This window comes from Gymnogyps californianus, chromosome 10 (genome assembly GCF_018139145.2).
Source record: "Gymnogyps californianus isolate 813 chromosome 10, ASM1813914v2, whole genome shotgun sequence".
NCBI classification, from domain to species: domain Eukaryota; kingdom Metazoa; phylum Chordata; class Aves; order Accipitriformes; family Cathartidae; genus Gymnogyps; species Gymnogyps californianus.
This window is the reverse complement of record NC_059480.1, coordinates 29,685,255-29,704,408: the sequence shown is the minus strand read 5'-3', so window position 1 is coordinate 29,704,408 and position 19,154 is coordinate 29,685,255. Positions and strand designations below refer to the sequence as shown.

At 43.1% G+C, this 19,154-nt stretch overlaps 1 protein-coding gene across 1 annotated transcript in view; it reads left to right on the top strand.

Annotated features, from left to right (window-relative positions):
* The first annotated feature begins 8,778 nt into the window (after positions 1-8,778).
* Positions 8,779-19,154, top strand: part of TSC22D2 (TSC22 domain family member 2) — a 31,296-nt gene continuing 20,920 nt past the window's right edge. Inside the window, 2 exon segments of the mRNA XM_050902761.1 lie at positions 8,779-10,063; positions 10,066-11,125. Coding sequence (XP_050758718.1) covers positions 9,031-10,063; positions 10,066-11,125 — 2,093 coding nt within the window. The 5' untranslated portion in view covers positions 8,779-9,030.

The window sequence follows — 19,154 nt, the reverse complement described above, 5'->3', positions numbered from 1 at the left end:
ATTATTATGGAAATCCTAGTAGTGATTTTTTTTTTAAGTATTGTGATATTTTTCATTTAACCCAGAAGTAAGTTTGTACCACTTCCATCAGTTTACTCCAACAAGCTTCAGAATATTCACTTCCCCAAATGTCCTGTTTTCTCATTTGTCTCAGGCTACCGAGACAGAACTCTGAAAGTGTTTTGAATTTGCACACACGGATATATACTGAGATCACTTCTTCGGCATTAATGATGAAGGACAACAAATCGTGCCTGTTCTTTTAATCAAGTTTGTAATTGAAGTGTTCCATTATAAAATAATAATAATTACAATACAAAATGCAGATCATCATAAACAACTATAGCTTATCTACTTCTAACACTTTTATTTTTGCTGAGTAATCTCTTCATTCACCGACAATTCTATTTCAGTGGATTTCAGTGGAACTACTTATGTAAGTTTTAAAACAAAATCAACAGCAGAAAAACTGAGACTTATGTGAACAGAATTTAGGTTTATATTCGCCACATCATTTTAGTGTCTGACAGCATGAGTATTTCAGTAGGTGCAAAGTCACAGGCTTTTATAGCACCTGTACAGTCTGACGAGAAAAGCAGGAATGAGCCACAGAAGTATTACTTTTTTGTATATATTTTGTATACAACTTCCATTTGGAGCCAGAGTATCCATCAATCCACTATCCACTACAAAACCAATATTTGTGCTTTTGTAGAAAAGTTATAGCTATTGCAGAATGTAAGTTTTATGTATGCAAAAAAGGCCAGGGAACCAGTTTGGGCTAATCGGTATCCCACATGATATGGTAGCAATAGATCTGTCAAAAATTACTCAGAACCTAAATATGTAGAAGTTCCCACACACCTTTATTTATCTAGCTCTAATCTTTGCTCTTGAATGCATGCTTAACCAGTAAAAAGGGGAAGAAAAGGCATTGCGCTTGTTGAAGTGAAATGTGAGGGGCATAGATACAGGTTCACCTTTGAACCTGAGTATCTCACATACTTGAACCAAATGAATGTTGTCTCAGCTAGTTACAGAGCACAGACATCACCATTCCAAACAATCAGGACTCCCTGGAAAGTCTATTTAAATAGGCCCTCTAATTATTATTATTACAGAGTTGCAATTGCTTTAAAGTCTACTCTGTAACTGCTCTCTCATCTTAAAAATAGACGATCTTTCTACTCCACATTTCCTCTTACTCTCACGCTACAAATACTACACTTTAGGAACTCAGTACTGCAAACTGATCTATAACTATACATCAAGTCATGCCACAGGCTATTTAAAGTACCTGACTAGCTAGCTGAAATTTGTGTACATTGCCTTTTTGCTTAGACAACATCCAATGTTAATTAAAAAAAATAAATGCCCTGCCATTATTCATGCTTTTAACACCAAGAGATAATTGATATAGCTGGTAAAAAACCTGAATAATTGTTTATACACAAAGTAAAGTGATTACTTACTGTTCAAAGAAGAATCATTCAAGAAAACGAGCAACCTAGATTCCAGGAAAACCAGCAGTGAATTATGGAAATGTCCTATTAAAATACATTCATGCCAAACAGAAATATTTAAGACATACAAAGTCTATCGAAGAGATGTGGATTTTCTCCGCTATTGATATTAGTCTTTACTCAATATGAGTTTGAAATATATGAGAAAATATGCTGCTGAACTCCATGTAAGATATCTGAAACGATTCACATTGCTCTTTTAACTAGGTTAAATGAAACCTGATCTGGATTCCACTTGATCATAAGACTGGAATGCTGAAAATGCTGTAATCTATTTATACATCAAATTGAAGAAATTTTATGTGTCTTTAAATTTCACTGCATTCCAGTGTATTAACTAAATATCGACAGTTTACAAACTGTTTCATGTTCAAACTGAGAAAGAAAAGACAGACCAACCTGACTTATTTATCCTAAAGCCAGGATTTATTTCCTGGCTTTTAAACTACAGACCAAACCCAGGTCTGCTCTATGCCTGCCCTAAAAGGGTTGTTCCTGCAGCAATAATTCATTGCTAGTGCCAACACATGGTAGTTGCCTTATAATGACTTCAAAATACATACTTTTTTTCAGCACCAAGAACGTACTACAATCCCAAACTGGATTTGCAGCTCAGATTTGACTTACACTTCTCTTCTTCTTTCTGCCTCTAAACCACAAAAGATTCAAAATACAGCAGAGAGCAAGGCTGAGAACAACTATGTGAATGAGAACAGCAAAATCAAACAGATGAAAACCACACAGGGGCTTACACAGCCCAGAAGTAATTGTCAATAACTAGTCTATTAACAGAGAACCTCAGACTCCCCTGGCAAAACAGCACTCTTCAGGCAACCATTCCATATAATGCTGTAATTTCCCTAAATTATTCACGTAATTCTTTAGGCATGTACAATGGTCTTTGACACGTTATGCTGAATAGAGGAAAAGGCCCGCCCTGGACTGCTCCCAGTCAAACAGCACAATCAGGTGCAGCACAAGATAGCATGGGAAAAGTAAAGGTACCCATCATGAAGAAGAGTGTATTAGGCTAAAGACCTGTCCGTTGATCTATACAAATGTTCATCTTAGATTCTAACATATCTCAGTTAAGTAAAACACAGCTCCCACTGACATTTAATGGGTTTTGCCATTGACCTGAAAGGGGTCAGGATCAGGCTAACAACAACTGATGAGATTTCATAACATTTATTCATTTCTGTTTGCACTCTAAATGTGCTTCCATGTGTGTAACAGTTTCCATTTGTTCTCCATTGTTGGTCATATTAATTTTTTTTTCATTAGTTGTTGGATTTAGTGCCTATTATTTTCCATATAGAAGACAATGAACACTGCAAAGACAAAAAAGAGCAATTTTGTTAGGGTCAGGGAAGAGGAAATTTCCATTTGTCACATGAGACTCTAAGAAGAGCCTAAAGCTAAATACTGCAGCTACTGTTCACTGGTTCTCCTGATAGTTAGTGGCCTTTATAAATGCAAAAATCCTACTTAGACATTCAAGTAACTCATTTGCCCTTTTCTACTCCCTTCTTCCCTCCAGCAGTCTGTAACCTGGAATTTGTCTTCCAGGTCTTGCAGTCAATGTCTTGCAGCTTGAAATTCAAAAGGACTTGAAATTCAAATTACCATTGCATCTCAGTCTGGTTTGAGATCATTTGTGGTAATTTAGATGACACGTGTGGCTGTGTAAACTCCGTAAGTGTTTAGGGTTTTTAATGCACAGCTTTTATCCCTGTCTGAATGATATACAGATTTAAGCTATGATCAGTGGGGAGGACCACCTTTTGCCCATTTAAAATCACATAAACAAACAAACAGAACATTTTAGTACCATTTTCACTGGATACATACACGCGGTCAGTGTTTGAGTCTTTATAGCTTACACTCTAGAGGAGCTTCTTTTTTGGTCTTCTAGCAACTGTGATGATAGCATTTCTGCTCTCTCAGTCTCCGAGGCTGAGAGATTTTGTGAAAGATAACACATCTTTTGCGTGACTGGCGCATGATCCTTAGATGCCGAAATATGTGAATTCACCTGCAGTCCCCGAACACTAGAACCACAAGCGTGGAAAGCCGCTCATAGCTCTCATTGCTACTGAAACTCTGTCAAGAGATCCTCCTAGTGAAACGTGCAGTGGTAGAAGGTGATGGAGAGAGTGTGGAAGAATTGCACAAAACTCTCTGTCACACGACACAGGAGCACTGAAAAGGAGTCTGCTGCCCTCACCACTGCCTGCTAAATCTGTCCTTGCCAGATCTCGAAAAAACAGGAACACGCGCACATACACACAGAAACCACGAGAGTCCCATACAGTTGACGCTCACAGGAACTCAAACAGGAGTCATGTGGGAATTTCTTTTAACTAACTGTGGCAGATGTTTTTCTTGAAGGCAAAAAAGGAATACATACATGCTTGACACTTAATAAAAATATCAGTATGTTTGTGCCCAACAAGTAGAATATTGTTCAGCACTAATTCAACCTTGCAAAAACATTATCAGTGTAATGCTGCCAAGGCCATTGTGTGGATTATTTGTGTATATCTTGGCTAACCTGGCCATGGGCTGTAGCAATTTTTATACTTGACTTTTCAGAAACCTTTCAGGTTTGCTAGTGAATCATTTTATCTTGTTCATTCTTGTTCCTCATCCTTTCCCTATTTTACCTTTTATTAATTTCCCTTTCTCCTTTGCTAGACCACACTAAATTTCAGCCAAATAGCCCATTCCTCATCACATCTTAGGTTACGTTAAAATATTCATATATACAGGGTTCATGAATGGAGGGTTTGGCAAATGACTGTTTCAATCTGGGATTTAGAATTTTATAATTTCAAACGTTAATTTATTCTGAACAACAGTAGTGACAAATTAATGGATTCTAAAATAGCACCTTTGCTATTTTAAATTTCAGACGTATCTAAATTAGAAGACCACTCGACCAACACATATTATCATACACTAAAGTAATATAGTAGTTGCATAAAAATGAGAAGAAAATAACTTTTCATTTTGGTTTACTGCACTGTCAGGAAAAACATCTGTTCTTACAGCTTAGCAGCCTACTGTTCAACAGCCTACTGGTAGTTGTTCAATGTCAAAAAAAGTGTTGCCCTACCTGTTACGGGTCTGTGTACCTACGTGGTGGCAAAGAACTTCATCCCACTAATTATGTATCAGTCTCCTTCCTATAATAATTTTGAAAGATCACTTACAGGGGTAGGTCTAGTAGAATAACTTCTGCCTCTGTTTTTAAGGCTTCCTTGCATGTTTTTAAAATGTCACTTTGTGACAGAGACTTTTTTGATTTCACGTTTTACTGAGATGAAATACCACACACAAATCCAACAGTCGATCAATAAGAATCTTCACACCTTATATCATTGTATATGTAAAATGTACTATTTTAAAGCAAAGAAAATGTTACAGTTTGGGGGAGATGGTGCCACCTTTGCTCACGATAAACAGTCCTCCACAGACTGCCTTATTGACTGAAAAGTATTTGTTGGATTGACTCACTCTTATGTTCTGCCATCCTGCATCTTTCCACTGATACGTCTATTACTTATCTGTGTGGGGACAGTGTTTTTAAAATGTATTCCTATCCAGAACGGTTTTATCATATGTTGTCCTGAACGTATTGGATTAATATGCCCACATGCTTTCCGTTCAAAAATGAAGAAATTTTTAAAAATCCATATACAAAAGTTATCTCAAGTCTTTACTATTTCCTGCAGCTAGCTATTCCTCACCCTCATGAAATTTTCTCCTAAGATTATTATCACCATTTATATAAGATCTATGCCACGTACAATCCCAGCTGCTTTACCTCCCTACAGCTTTCATACTAACCTGAAAAAAACCCCAGAACTCCTGCTGACCTCATTGGTATCCATGGTATAGACAGTAGTGCTGTATAATATATTGCATTATTATACATCTTCGGCCATATGACTTTCCCTTGGCTATTTAATCCACCATTGTTGTGACTAATTTAAAAACTCCCAGACACATCCACATGCTGCCTGTTAAAATGAAACTTAACTTGCCAAAGCAGCATCGCCCTCTCTGCTCAAATACAGAGTTCCATTCTTTTATCAAATTATACTTGGTTGACTTGCAGAACAAGGAGTAATAGTTCCTGGGCTAATGGCAGGTTTAAGGCCTAACGCCTCACATCCCATGCCAAAAATACACTTTCTCATGGACATAAGACATTTCTTAGATTGAAATACAAAGTTTTAACATTGCAGTTTGGTATTAAGATGATATTACTCATTTTTAGAGATCTTGTACTGTGTACATTACATTTCCTCTCTAACACTTGCATATTTGAAATCATGCAGTGAAGAGGGTGCAGGAAACACAGGACTGCATGTTGGAGGGAATTTGTTTGGGAGGAAGTTTGGGGGATTGTCTTTATTCAAACTCTTCAAAGTCAGGGCTGGACAGAAAAGATGAATTCTAAGAATGCAGATTCGATCAGAGGGCTAAGAGATGGCAGTAAACAGAAGAGAAAGGATATGCTTTATCCTCCAGTGGGCACCTGGTAGAAGCTACTCCAGAAAGTGTTGCCTGACAGAGCTCATGTCATATCAGGAGCGAAAACCCCTGTATACCAGGAGGAAATCCAAGAATTACAAATGGAGTTCAGATGGGAATTCAAAATCATTAAGGAGGAAAAAGGATGCCGCACAGACAGTTCATCATCTCCTAACATATGCAGAAAGAAGAAACTCTAGAAGGCAGACTTTGAAGAATATGAGGACAGGAAATAATAAGGGATGAGCTAGTACAAAGAGAAACAGAATCGAAAATAAGGTTCATACTAGCGTAAAAAGAAGTAGGCAGAAGACAAAGTGCCAAGGAAGATGAGAAGAAAAGCAAGTCTTGGCACACTGTGTGCACACAGACATAGAAACCAAGGATGTTACACACATAAGGAGAATTCACAAGGCACCACAGAACAGAATGCTTCACCGAAAGCAGAACGAATGGGGTATAACCGGAGATTCAGGACTCGAAAGAGACGACCCAGTGTGTATGGCGACAGATGAAGGGACAGTCCTCTACTCAGAGTACAGCCAGAAAAGCTGGGGTTTGTTACTTGGCAGGACATGAACTGTAGAACATTGACCTGAGGCTAATGGAGAAAACCCCAGTGGTTATCTTCTACATTTGGTCAAACAACACTACCAGATTCCCACTGAATTATACCAGAGCATCTTCACCAGGCTGGTGAAAATGATGGCAATGCTCAAAGAAATGGAGACTTGGGTGATCATCAGAATTCTTTCCTCCCTGCGAAGAAACGAGAAGGTGTGACAGGATAACAAAGACAGGAAGTTCAAGGATGGAGGCTCTGATCATTTGAAGTATCTGATTAATGGAAGACGCTAATAACATGAATGGACACTTACCCAAACACCTCTTGCAGAAGTCTTCTGGAATTGGGGCTAGCACGGTTGATAAGAACTTCAAATTAAAGTTGAAAAAGAAAATAAAAAAGTGGAAAGGCATTTGCCAAAGACTCGTGTCATCGGCATGCCTGATTTTAATGGATAAATTTACCAAGACGGCTCATGCCAGATTAACTCAAAACTCTTTTCTAACATAAATGAGTTCTTACATTGTTAATGCAGTAGGTTTAATCACCATTGAAGCTAGAGAAGTATTCGGTATGATATCACATTGGAAAATATTACTGAAAAGAGATACAGAAGAGACGGATTAGCATGTAAAATTGCAAAATAAATCAGAACTTGGCTGAACTGTTGCATTTACAGGGAACAGTTGAACTGAAGGGAAGCTAGTAGTGGGGATCTTCCATATTTTAGAACTGGTTCAAACCGGGACCAGATGATCATACAGGAAAAGCTTAATGACGCTGGCGGGTGGAATAACAGAAATGAGACACAATAAAAAGTTGACTTACGTATGATATCAGGGATTTATGAGAGGTGAGCACCTGAAGACACCAAAGGTAGGCTCCTTATGGTTTGGGTATGAACCACCAGTACGATGTAGCTGTGGAAAAAAAAAAAAAAAACCAACAAAAGAGGATCTGGCAGGAAACACAGTGGAAGGAGGCACAGTGAGAAACCAGCGCTATGATGCGATACCAGCAGCGCCTCATCGGCAAGTCTGTGTGCAGTTCTGCTCATTGGTGTGTAAGAGGGATGGATTCAAACTGCAAATCATGCAGAGTCGGGCTGTGAGAACGACCACGGGAATTACGACAAAGGATTAGGAATTGGTTACCTTTACGAATATAAAACCATGACTAGAAATCGGCCGTAAATAAATTTCGGCTGGAAAACACAGTGATTTTAATAATTAGAGGAGTGAGTTTCTGAAATAACTCCCTATTGTGCCGGGGCAATTGCCGTTCAAAGAGCTTAAATACCGTCACCCGCCGCTTGATCAATTTACGGAGGGGGGCTGGCCTTGATGCCTCCATTAACAGGTCTCCCGGCGGAACGGCGCACTAGAAAATTAATGCGGCAAGACGAAAGGAATGCCTCCGTAGTCAGAAGACTCCACGGGCAGCCCCGGCCTGAGGAGAGCGGGCGTCCCCTCAGGAGCGCGGGCGAGGGGACGCCCGCTCTCCTCACGCCGGGGCTGCGCGGCGGCGCGCAACGCACGCGCCCAACCGCCAACGCTGGCCCGCGCCCGGCCGGGCGGGACCAAAGCCGGGGAGAGGGGGTGTGGGTTTGGCGGGCGGTGGCACATTCCAAACGGCCACCGCTCCTTTCCCCCCCCCACGCCCCCCCGAGGTCGGTCGTGCGCGTGACGTCATCGCGCCGCAGCGTCGGCTGGAGGGCGGGAGGGGGGCGTGGCCGGCGCCCTATCCCAGGGTGCAGCGCAGGAGAAGTTGAGCCCCATCTTGGGCGAAGGGAGCCGCAGATCGGAGCCCGCGCTCCCGGGGCCGGCGCAGCGCAGCGGGGCCGCCCGCTCCCGCTCCAGGGCCGCCTCTCCCTCTTCCTCCCCCCCTCCTCCTTCCTCCTCCTCCTCCTCCTCCGCCGCCGCCGCCGCGCCGGCCCTCCGCCCCGGAGGCGGGGAGGGGGGGATTGCCCGTGGGGCTGGCCCGCGGGCTGGTTCCGAGCAGGATGCGCCTGGCGCTGGTCTCCAGGTAGAGCGCGGAGACAGGGCGGCGCGGGGGGGGGGGGGGAGGGAAGGGAAGGGAAAGCGACGGGGCCGCCTGGGCCTCAGCCGGCCGCCGCGGGGCCCCTCGCGTGGGGCGGGCCGCGGGCCCGCTTTTGCGGCCGCCGCGGCCGCCCGGGTCCCGCGCCGCGCCGAGGTCGGCAGGAAAGAGCGGGGCGCTCGGGCGGTCCCGCCGCGCTCGGAGCGGAGGCTGCGGCGGGGAGAAAGAGGCCCGCGTCCCGACGGCGGGAGGAGGGCGGCGGACGGGGAGGAAGAGGAGGAGCCCCGCCGCCCCCCGCGCGGCCCGCGGCCCGCCAGCGGGAGCGCCGCGGCCCGCCCGCCCGCCGCAGGAAGCAGCCGGAGGATGTGCGGTAGCGCCGGGGCCCGGCCGGCACGCCGTGACAGCCCGCCCCGGCACCGCGCTCGCCTCGCCCCGGCTGGCGGAGCCCCTCCCCGCGGAGGAAACATGTCCAAGATGCCGGCCAAGAAGAAGAGCTGCTTCCAGATCACCAGCGTGACCACGGCTCAGGTGGCCAGCAGCATCACCGAGGACACGGAGAGCCTGGACGACCCGGATGAGTCCCGCACCGAGGACGTGTCTTCTGAAATCTTTGATGTTTCCCGAGCCACCGACTACGGCCCTGAGGATGTCTGCGAGCGGAGCTCCTCCGAGGAGACTCTCAACAACGTGGGCGAGGCCGAAACTCCTGGCAGCGTCTCTCCCAACCTCCTTTTGGACGGGCAGCTGGCTGTGGCTGCTGGTGGGGTAGCTGCGGCTGCGCCAGCCGTGGCCCCCAATGGGGGGGCTGTGCCCAAGAGCTCCGCTGTGCCCCTGCCAGCTGCCGCCCCTGGCACTGCCGTGGCAGGAGGCAGCAGTGCTCAAAGCGCCTTGCCTTCCACAGGGCCTTCTGCATCTGCTGCTCCTGGGACGATGTCTCAGACAGTGGCTGCTGCGTGCAGCTCGCGCTTCAGGGTGATCAAGCTGGACCATGGTACAGGGGAGCCCTACAGGCGAGGACGATGGACGTGCATGGAGTATTATGACCGGGATTCAGATGGTGGTGGCGTCCTGGGCAGGACTGGAGATTGCATTAGGCACAGCAGCACCTTCGAGCAGGCTGCTCAAGACAGGGACAGTGGCCTCGGTGCCACAGGAGGTTCTGTCGTGGTCTCGGCTGTGCAAGCGTCGGCCCATGGCCCTGATTCTATAGCTGACAGTTCCCTGACTGCTGTGTCACAGCTGCTCCAGACAGAGAAAATGAACCAGTCCTCTCTACAGCAACCTAATTTTGTCATTGGGCAACAACAGCAGCCGCAACAACCCATAGGTGGGGCCATGCCTCAAAGTACTGCTCAGCCTATGTTTTCTGGGGCTTCAGTAGCAAATCAGCAAATGATGGTGCGCAGCAGTCGCAGCCACAGGTCAACACGCAGGGTGTTGCACAGGCTGGACCCAACGGAAAAGGCATGGCACCTCCAAACGTGACAATAGGGCAGCCAAGCATTCCTGTGGCACAGCAGCAGGTGCAGCAGGCAAACATACCAGTGACTCAGCCTCAACAATTTGCTTATTCTCAGTCCCAGATTCCACCAGTGCATCTACTGCCGACGCAACCTTCTGGTCAGACCGAATACATGCAGCACATGACAATTATGCAGTCTCAAGGAGCTATTCAACAGGCTACTACGGGCTCTGTTCCAAGTACTGTGGCTTCCAGCCTTCCTGTGGGGCAGGTGACCGGCCAAAATCCCTCACCTGTGGGAGCGCCAGCGATGGGGGTGTCCGCGCAGCCCAGCGAAGCAGTCGGACAGGGATCGGGATTAATGCAGAGTGGCCAGACACAAGCTAGTCAGACTGCCGTTCCGCAACCAGGAGGTGTGGTGCAGCAAGGCATTGGACATACAGGGGTTGTGCAACAGAAATCTGTGACTCAGCATCAAATGGGTGGAAGCAGTCAAGTGTCCGGAATGCCTGGTGCTCCCCATGCTGTGGTCTCTGGAGTTCAGAACGTGCCTGCGGTCGTGCCCGGTACAAGTGTGCCTAGTGTGTCTACCACCACTTCTGTTACTATGCCAAATGTCCCTGTTACGCTAGTCCAGTCCCAGCTAACTAGCCACACTTCTGTCAGCAGAAGTACCGGCGTTGTCCAGCCACAGCATGTCGGACACTCATTAATGCAAGGCACGCCTAATGTACCTGCGAATCTGCCACAGTCAAACCTCGGACAGTTTCAGACTCAAGCTCAATCCTTAGCAGGCCAGATTGATGATACGAGAAGAAAATCGGAACCCCTACCTCAGCCACCACTTTCTCTTACAGCTGAAAATAAACCTCTTGTGAAGCCTCCCATTCCAGACACTCTAGCAAATCCTCTTCAGTTACCTGCAAGTACTCCTATGAACAGTCTTGCCAGCTCTGTGTTTGGCATATCTATTCCTGTTGATGGTGATGAAGACAGGTATGAATTATCTTATAATACCATAAAAATACCTTTTCTTAAGGGAAAAAAATCAACTTTGAAGTTAGTGTTAAGTGTTTTTTGTAAGTTCATATTTTCAGAAAGTCATACTGAGATTTACCTGGGCTACTTTTTTTTTTTTTTAAGAGTACAAAACATAGCAAAGTGTTTAGGCGAGTAGTGAACTGTACTTGTTCTCAGGCTGTGAGTGTGATGACTTTTCTCACAAAACAGAGCAGAAAGCAGCCGGAAAGCTGCTTAATGCATAAATAATATGACCTCTTCCAAATCAAAGACTGAAAGCTGTCCTTCTGCATCCAGTTGCTCACTATGGAGGGAAGTCTGTTCTTTCCCCTGAATGCATCATAAAACACTCGAATGACAGCCAGGTTAAAATGGGTTTATCAGCACGACTATATTGCGGTGTTGTTAAAAATGGAAGTGTAGTGCTACTCAGGGCCGTGAGGTGAGGTATCTTGGAAAACTTCAAGGCTTATAACACAGATTCTTGATTTTTATCCTGCTGTTGAGTTTGCACTTTATAGTATCAGTAAGGAAAGTACTTGCATCTGGATATGAATTGGTATGCCCTTACACAGTGAAAGCTCTACAGATAGTGGTCCTTTGCGTTGGAAAAAAAACAGACACCAGTTACTTGGGCAAAGATGCAGACACAGTGGAAAGTACAACCTTACAATGAGTTTTCTTTATAGGAAAGTAATTTGGAACTATAAGTTGTAACAAAGGTGTGTAGTATGAGCAGACTCATCAGAGGGCCTGAGAGAGGAAGCTTGTGTGTGACTTACTCCCATAGACTTGTCAGACTGCTCTGAAGGGTAGTGTGATGGCTGAAACTGTTCTTAATTGACTTCTCTGAGAGAAGGCTTTCAGGGAAAGTAGTGTTTGAGCACTGAATTAACGTCACTAGTGTTTACTGTTGGGATTACTGCAATTGGGAGGAATGAAATACATGTGGGTTATACGTATTTGTATTTTTTGAAATAGGAGTAACAGCATTATGAGAAGGTCTGATGTGCTGAATTATCCTGTAAGCCTTCCCTCATCTTGGGAGAGTACCAGACTTTTAACATAGTCAGTGTTGCTTGGAGCACCTTTAAGTAAAGCAGCTGCGTATGTGGGGTTAGGGTGTGGTGGATGGAGAGGGTACCTGAAAGAGAAGTTAGTGTTTGGAGAGTTAAATCGGCAGTGATGGAGGCCTTGTGCTCACTGGAGCTTTGACTAGCTCCAGTTTGAGATTGTAGCTCTGCTAATGCCTTTATGGAAGCAAAAGCCATATTTTGGAGAGTTGTGCTAGTTCTGATTAAAGTGGTAGAGGTCTTAAAAGAAAAAGTTAAACAGTTAAAATTTTCTAGCAGTTGTGCCTACCTTAAGAGGATTGCTGACCCAGCTGACAAACTCTTCTTTGTGCAAATAAGGTTAGATTTCAAGCTGGTAGGTTTTTTTCATAGCTCAGTGTATTATCAGAAGATGATTTGTCTTGTGTTTAATCATTCTGACGATTAAGAAGTCAGAAAGAAAGGAATGTATTTTGCATTCGTTTTGCATAGCTTCTAATACTTAATATTTATATAAATTGTAGTAACAGACATGATTGTCTGTGACAAATGAATCACTTTATATAATGATAAGGAAAAACTTGTCCTACTTATTCAAACCTGTAGGCTGCTAACTTTGTGTCGCACACTAGCTAGACAGTTCTTGGTACTCTTACCCTGAACAGTGATTTTTAAAGTTGTTTTTGTAGTTTTTTCTTTGAACTTGAGCCACCTTGCAGCATTGCTTCACACGTTCATTTCTTTAGAAACTTCTTCAGAAGCTTGGCTATGAGAACTATGAGTAAGAAATAGGAAGGAACTGTAAATGCAGAGCGCTCTTTTTGACGTGCCCCATCATGATGTTCGGTAGAGAAACTAACTTGTGGTTATCTGAAAAGAAACGTGTGCTTCTCAGTTGTCCGCTTCTGCACTGGGTGATAAAACCTTGTCGCTTGCTGAAGTGGTACACTAAGCAAGGAGCTATACCTCACAAGGTATGTGAGAGTCTCTCCTGGCTGGGAATGGCTTTCTCTAGTAGTGGTACTGATAAGCAATAAAAGCTTACTTTAAACAGGCCTAGACTTCATACCAAGTAGGAGATACATACAGAGCTAGTAGATCTAAGTTTATTCTTTGCTCCCCTCAAACAGTAGCCTGACTTCCACTGGTTTCAGACAGAGAAAGGAGAATATAAAGACCTGGCAGCTTGTTAGGGCTGTTTTACCACTTTGTTTTTGTTTGCTTTACTCACTGAGAAGGCTTTATTATAAAACTGTCTCCTGCTTGTCTGCTGTTCTCTTCTTGCTCCTGCTTTTTTCCTCTTTCCAGCCATTTAAATTGCGCTGCTACTCCCATGGGCTTATGCCCAGCTGCTTTATCTACTGAAATCAGTGGTGAAATAGTTAATGAAGACCTTCAAGTGTCATTAGTAGGCTGAGGGTTGATACTGATAAAACTAATAGGGCGCAAAGGGAGTTCACACATCATGAATCACTGTTTCAGGCTGCCTGCAGGTTCAGGAAGTTAACGCTTGGTTTTGTTTAGAGAGTTTACTTTGTGATCCTAAGAGCTAGAAATTTGTGGAGAGCTTTTTCTCTTTTATCTTAATATTAATGTGTAACATACCCAGGAAGGGGGGGGGGGGGGGGTGTCGGGCGGTGTCAGTGTGTAGGCAGGTATCTACATTTCTTCTGACACCTTCAATTATATTTAAATATTTGTACATACTTGAAGCTTGACAAACTTGTGTAGATCATTCTCCTATAGTCATCTTCTAAAATAGTGATTCATCAGGAAATACTGTATAGCTGTAGATATCCTGGATTTATCTAGCAAGTCATTCACCATTCTGAATATGAAGAGGAACTGTTTTAAATGTAAAATACTTTAGGATGGGAATTCTCTGAAAACAGAATGTGAGAAATACAGTAAGTATGAGGCAGAGAGGTCTGATATAAAAAGCTGATCAGTTCCCATCTTTCTGAAAAAAGTTCTTTGTATTATTCCTATCTTGTGGTCTGCTGTTTTAAATCAAACTACGTCTAAGATAGAGGTGGAGGTGTAAGGTTATATAGCCTGATATATAGATAGACATAGAACTGTATCTATAGATGTAGAACTGACTTTTTTGCAAGACCTTGCCTGAAAACCTCTAATTTCCTATTCTCATAGTCCAGTACACTTTTACAGTAGTCTAGACAAAACTGTGGTTTATTGCATTGACCTGGTGAATAATGAAGAATCAATTAACCAAGAAATCTTATCTGGGGGGGAAGAGAGGGCAGGTAGGTGGGCCAAAGAATAAAAAAAAAAAAAAAAAAAAAAAGGAAGCCTTTGGTATGTCACACCTTCCTTTAAAAAGCAAAGCTGTTTTTTTCAGTTGATGTGTCTAAATTGCTAAGCTCTTAAAGAGAGAAATATGTTCTGTGCAAGTTATGAAAGATCTACAGCGTAACATAGTTTTCTTTTCCTCTCTAAATGTGGCTACAAGTAGAATAAACTGCAACAGTATTCAAGGACGAGGAAATAGTACTCTTACTGAGGCAGATGTGAATATTGCAGTCCACTTTGAATTTGGAGTCTGACAAATACTGTAAAAACACACGTAGAACTGGATCACAGAATTGCCCTGACTCTTCATTTGCTGGACTTTAGCAGTGGTACTAATTGTTTTGGATGGAGGGCAGTTAGAGTACCTGAGAGGATTTCAGGATCAGTGTATGTCAGTTTCTCTACTCACCTTTGTGCCCATGTATACACAAATTTGTAGTTGACAAGCATAATATTCCAGCTGGCTTAATAACTTTATTTTGGCTCTTGGGGGAAAAGAAATATGTTGCCTCTGTTAAAGGAATGTTACTGAGAAAGCTTGTTCAAACCTCCTACATGTTTGGCAGACTTTTGGGGCAAAATATTACCAGGCATGTTGGAAAAGGAGCAGAGTATAGATCATTTTCCAGAGATAGCTGACCAGCTTGAACTGTGCAGGCTGTATTCCAGGAACGCTAATGAATGGCTGCAATTGTGAACTGTCAACTACAGCAGTTAAACTGTTGAAAACCTGATTGTGCAGACCTCTTCACCGCATGTATCTCTCAGCTCAGCTAAATCACGTATTTGTATAGTGTACTAACTGTTGATAAAACTGAGCTCTTGAGACCATGTTCATAAGGACAAAACTGGGCATGGGCATTAACGTAACTTTAATAAGGGTTTCCTTATGTATTGCCCTAAATGCATATTTTGTTGTACTCCTAAAGAAAAAAGAAAGTATTCTGCAAATATGCACCAGTAAGCAATACTTGAATTGCATTATTATTGAATACTGTCCTGTTCTTCACTTTGCTCGTAACCTTACTAGAGATTTGAGCTCTACTGCAGCTGCAGACCTGAATGTTTTCAGATCTCCTCCTGAAGGATTGTGTTTACAAGAGTTTGTAGAAGCAGGTGAGAATGAAACATGGACAGACATACTCTAGAGTCATGAGTGCCTTCAGTTCGACAGCCAAAACTACAGCCTTTGATAAAAACAGTTGAGATTGGACTTCCGAGGTGAACATTACAGTTGGTGATATCAAATGATGGTTAATGCAAACAAAACTCCAGTTAGTTGTGTTCACTTTTTGCTGTACTTTCTATAACAAAAATTATATAAGGTAACTCCAGCACCACACCAGTTTCTAGATTATGGAAAACCTATCCTGCCATGCATTCAGTTTTTGACTGTTATAAGATATCTAAACAGAAAAATGTGGTTGCTCATTTGACAGTGCTGTTTCCCAGTTTGAACATTCAAATGCCTTCATTAAGGAGGAGTCAATACATTCTTAAAATTAATGAGCTATAAGTGTTTCAGATGAGATGGTTATTAAAAGGACGAAAGGGGGAAAATACTTGAAAGAAATGCACAAAGTGAAACAGTTCAATTTGTTTTAAAGACTGTAGTGTACCAGCTCTGACATAAATGGTTCTCTGTACCTCGTACTCCTAAGTATTCTGCTCAGCTGCCGTGGGTTAATTTTTTTCTGCTCCCCTATAGAAGAGTGCGAGTGTTCCATAGTCAGCTTATTTCTGAATGCTGTCTTGTATGGTAGAAATAACAGCATATGTTTCATGGAAGCTTTTTAAAACTTCTTGTTAAAAGCTGAATATTCAAGTATTTAGGGTTTTTGAGCAGGCAGGACTACCAAACTGCTATAAAACTACTGAAGAGCTGAAATTTCTCTCAGGCTGTGTATTTTTACAGAAGGTGATGATAATCTTTTATGACTTCAGGTGACGCTATAGTAAAAAGGAATTGTTCCCTGTTACTGTACTGGATATTTGAATATTGGCCTGTTGCATGTTGAGGCTATATATCAATTTTTCAGTTTTAAAGCTGGTGATTAGCAGCTTCTGTTGCTCATAGAAAATGGAAATCTTGTTTGTGCTTTCTGTGTGTCGACAAAGATTCCATGAGAAGCTCCTGTGAGGAGACTCCTCCTGCTAAAGTACAACTGGTATAGTTCTGGTAGATAAATCTAGATTGTCAGCCACAGGTGTCTGCTTTTATTCCTATATTTGACAAAGTGTAAAGATAGAAGTATTTATAGTGACTGCTAAAGCTTCTGTCTTCTGAGAAGGTTCTCCAGACATAAAAGGTCACTTGAAGTGCAGTGGAAGGTTGTATCTTCATTCCTCTTCTTGAAAATTCCTCTATCTTTAAACTTCATGCTTTGTAAATACAAATGTGTATTGAGTGCTAGTAAATTCTTTGCATTATGGGATAATCTATTTTTACTCATGCAGGGCAGGTGAGTTACTCAGCTACATGAAGGACAGCTGGATGATTGTTTTAATTTTTTTGTCATGCAAAATAAAATTATTCCAAGAGGTTTTTGGTATATATCTGTTCTCCCTCTGAAGCTAAGAGTAATGCATTTGTATGATGACAGCTTGCTTGAATGCTTTTAACAGTGCAGAGAGAAGGTAGAAATATTAATTATACCATAGAGAGGTGTCAGCTGTCTATCACAATGACAACTGGCATGTTTGTCTAGTACTCATTAAAGATTACAAACTGAAATAGGGATCTATGTCAATAGCAGAAACCAGTCACAGAATCGCAGGCTGGTTGAGGTTGGAAGGGACCTGTGGAGGTCATCGTCTCCAGCCCCCCTGTTCAAGCAGGGTCACCCACAGCCGGTTGCCCAGGACCATGTCCGGATGGCTTCTGAGTACCTCCGAGGACGGAGACTCCACCACCTCCCTGGGCAGCCTGTGCCCGTGCTCGGTCACCCTCACAGTGACAGCGTGTTTCCTGGTGTTCAGAGGGAACCTCCTGTGTGTCAGCTTGTGCCCATCGCCTCTGGTCCTGTCACTGGGCACCGCTGGAAAGAGCCTGGCTCCGTCCTCTTCGCCCCCTCCCTGCAGGTGTACATATACTTGGGTGAGATCCCCCTGAGCCTTCTCTTGCCCAGGCTGAACCGTCCCAGCTCTCTCAGCCTTTCCTCGTAGGAGAGATGCTTTCTTGTCCCTTCACCATCCTTGTGGCCCTTTGTTGGACTCTCTCCAGTACATCCATGTCTCTCTTGTACTGGGGAGCCCAGCACTGGACACAGTCCAGGCGTGGCCTCACCAGTGCTGAGCAGAGGGGAAGGATCCCCTCCCTCGACCTGCTGGCAATACTTTGCCTCATGCAGCCCAGGATACCATTCACCTTCTCTGCAGCAAGGGCACAGTCCTAACCCTTTTATTTCTGGGATGGGATGAGTGTGGTGTGTATGTGAGGTGGCAATGGAGAAGTGCAGAATGGATAAGAAATGAGATACTGATTTCAGTGAAGTATCTGAAGATTTTGTATCCATCTAGAGCAAGTTTAGCTTGTCTGGTTTATTGGAGGATGGGGTGATCAAAAATGTGCGTTTAAAAAAAACCCTGCTTGCTTCTCTGTTAAGTTATTTCAGCTATTTTTATAGGGGTGTAGATGACAACTCCTGGGAATGTCTCCTATGTAGAACACTGTTTGGTGGGTGCAAGGACCATAAATACCTTGACCAACCCTACAAATGCCTTTTTGAAAATAATGTTTCTTTAAGCCAAGTAGTAAGCTCTCATACTGACAGTGCTTTGGTTAGGACTTCAGCTGAGTGCAAATTGGCGTGAAACTTGAAGAGTAGTAAAGAACTTGTAAATGGTGTGGAAAGGCAGACAAATATATTCATAATACACTATGTAATAAACTATGCCATACATGGTCTAGGTTCCAATACTTTTTCAAAAGCTAAATATTTAATTTAAAATGTTTGCTAATAGATGCATTCTTCACTAATGTCATGTAAGTAAGGACAGGTAGGATTTGGCTGAGTCTGTCTGAATCTGTTTTCTCCACTTGCTTTTTTCCCCACAGATATTGAAATATTTTGTTGTCAAAAAAACAGGAACCACTAGTATTTATAGATAACTGAAATATCTGAAACTGCTGTACTGCAACTTAGTGGGGGAAAAAAAAATCTCATTTTTGGGCTGTTTTCTTTGAAGATGAATACTCAAGCCAGCTGTTTCACTATGCAAGGCCGCTTTCACCAATAATCACAAGCAGCTTTCCCTTTCATCAATAGGTTTGAGGGAATCTAGCTTTGTGGGCAGAGCAGGCAGTAGGAGCCTAATCCTCTACAATAACATGTTCATTCATATTAATAAATGCCTTTTTCTTTACCAGCCAAGTTGTGTAAAAGTCAATATTTTTAAGAGTTTTTGACATCTCTTCCAGATTTTTGTATGTATAATGCAATATGAGCAAATGTGGATCTTTTTACTTCAGAAATACGGAATTTATGTTGTTTTTTTACTACCTCCTTTCATCCAGCGTATTGGGGTCTGCTTTTTAAATGCATTCCAAGCTTGCTCTCTTGAATGGGATAATTTCCAAAAGAATAATATGGCATAGTGATGTTAACTGGCAAATTACAATAGATGCTGAAGGACTCCGTCCC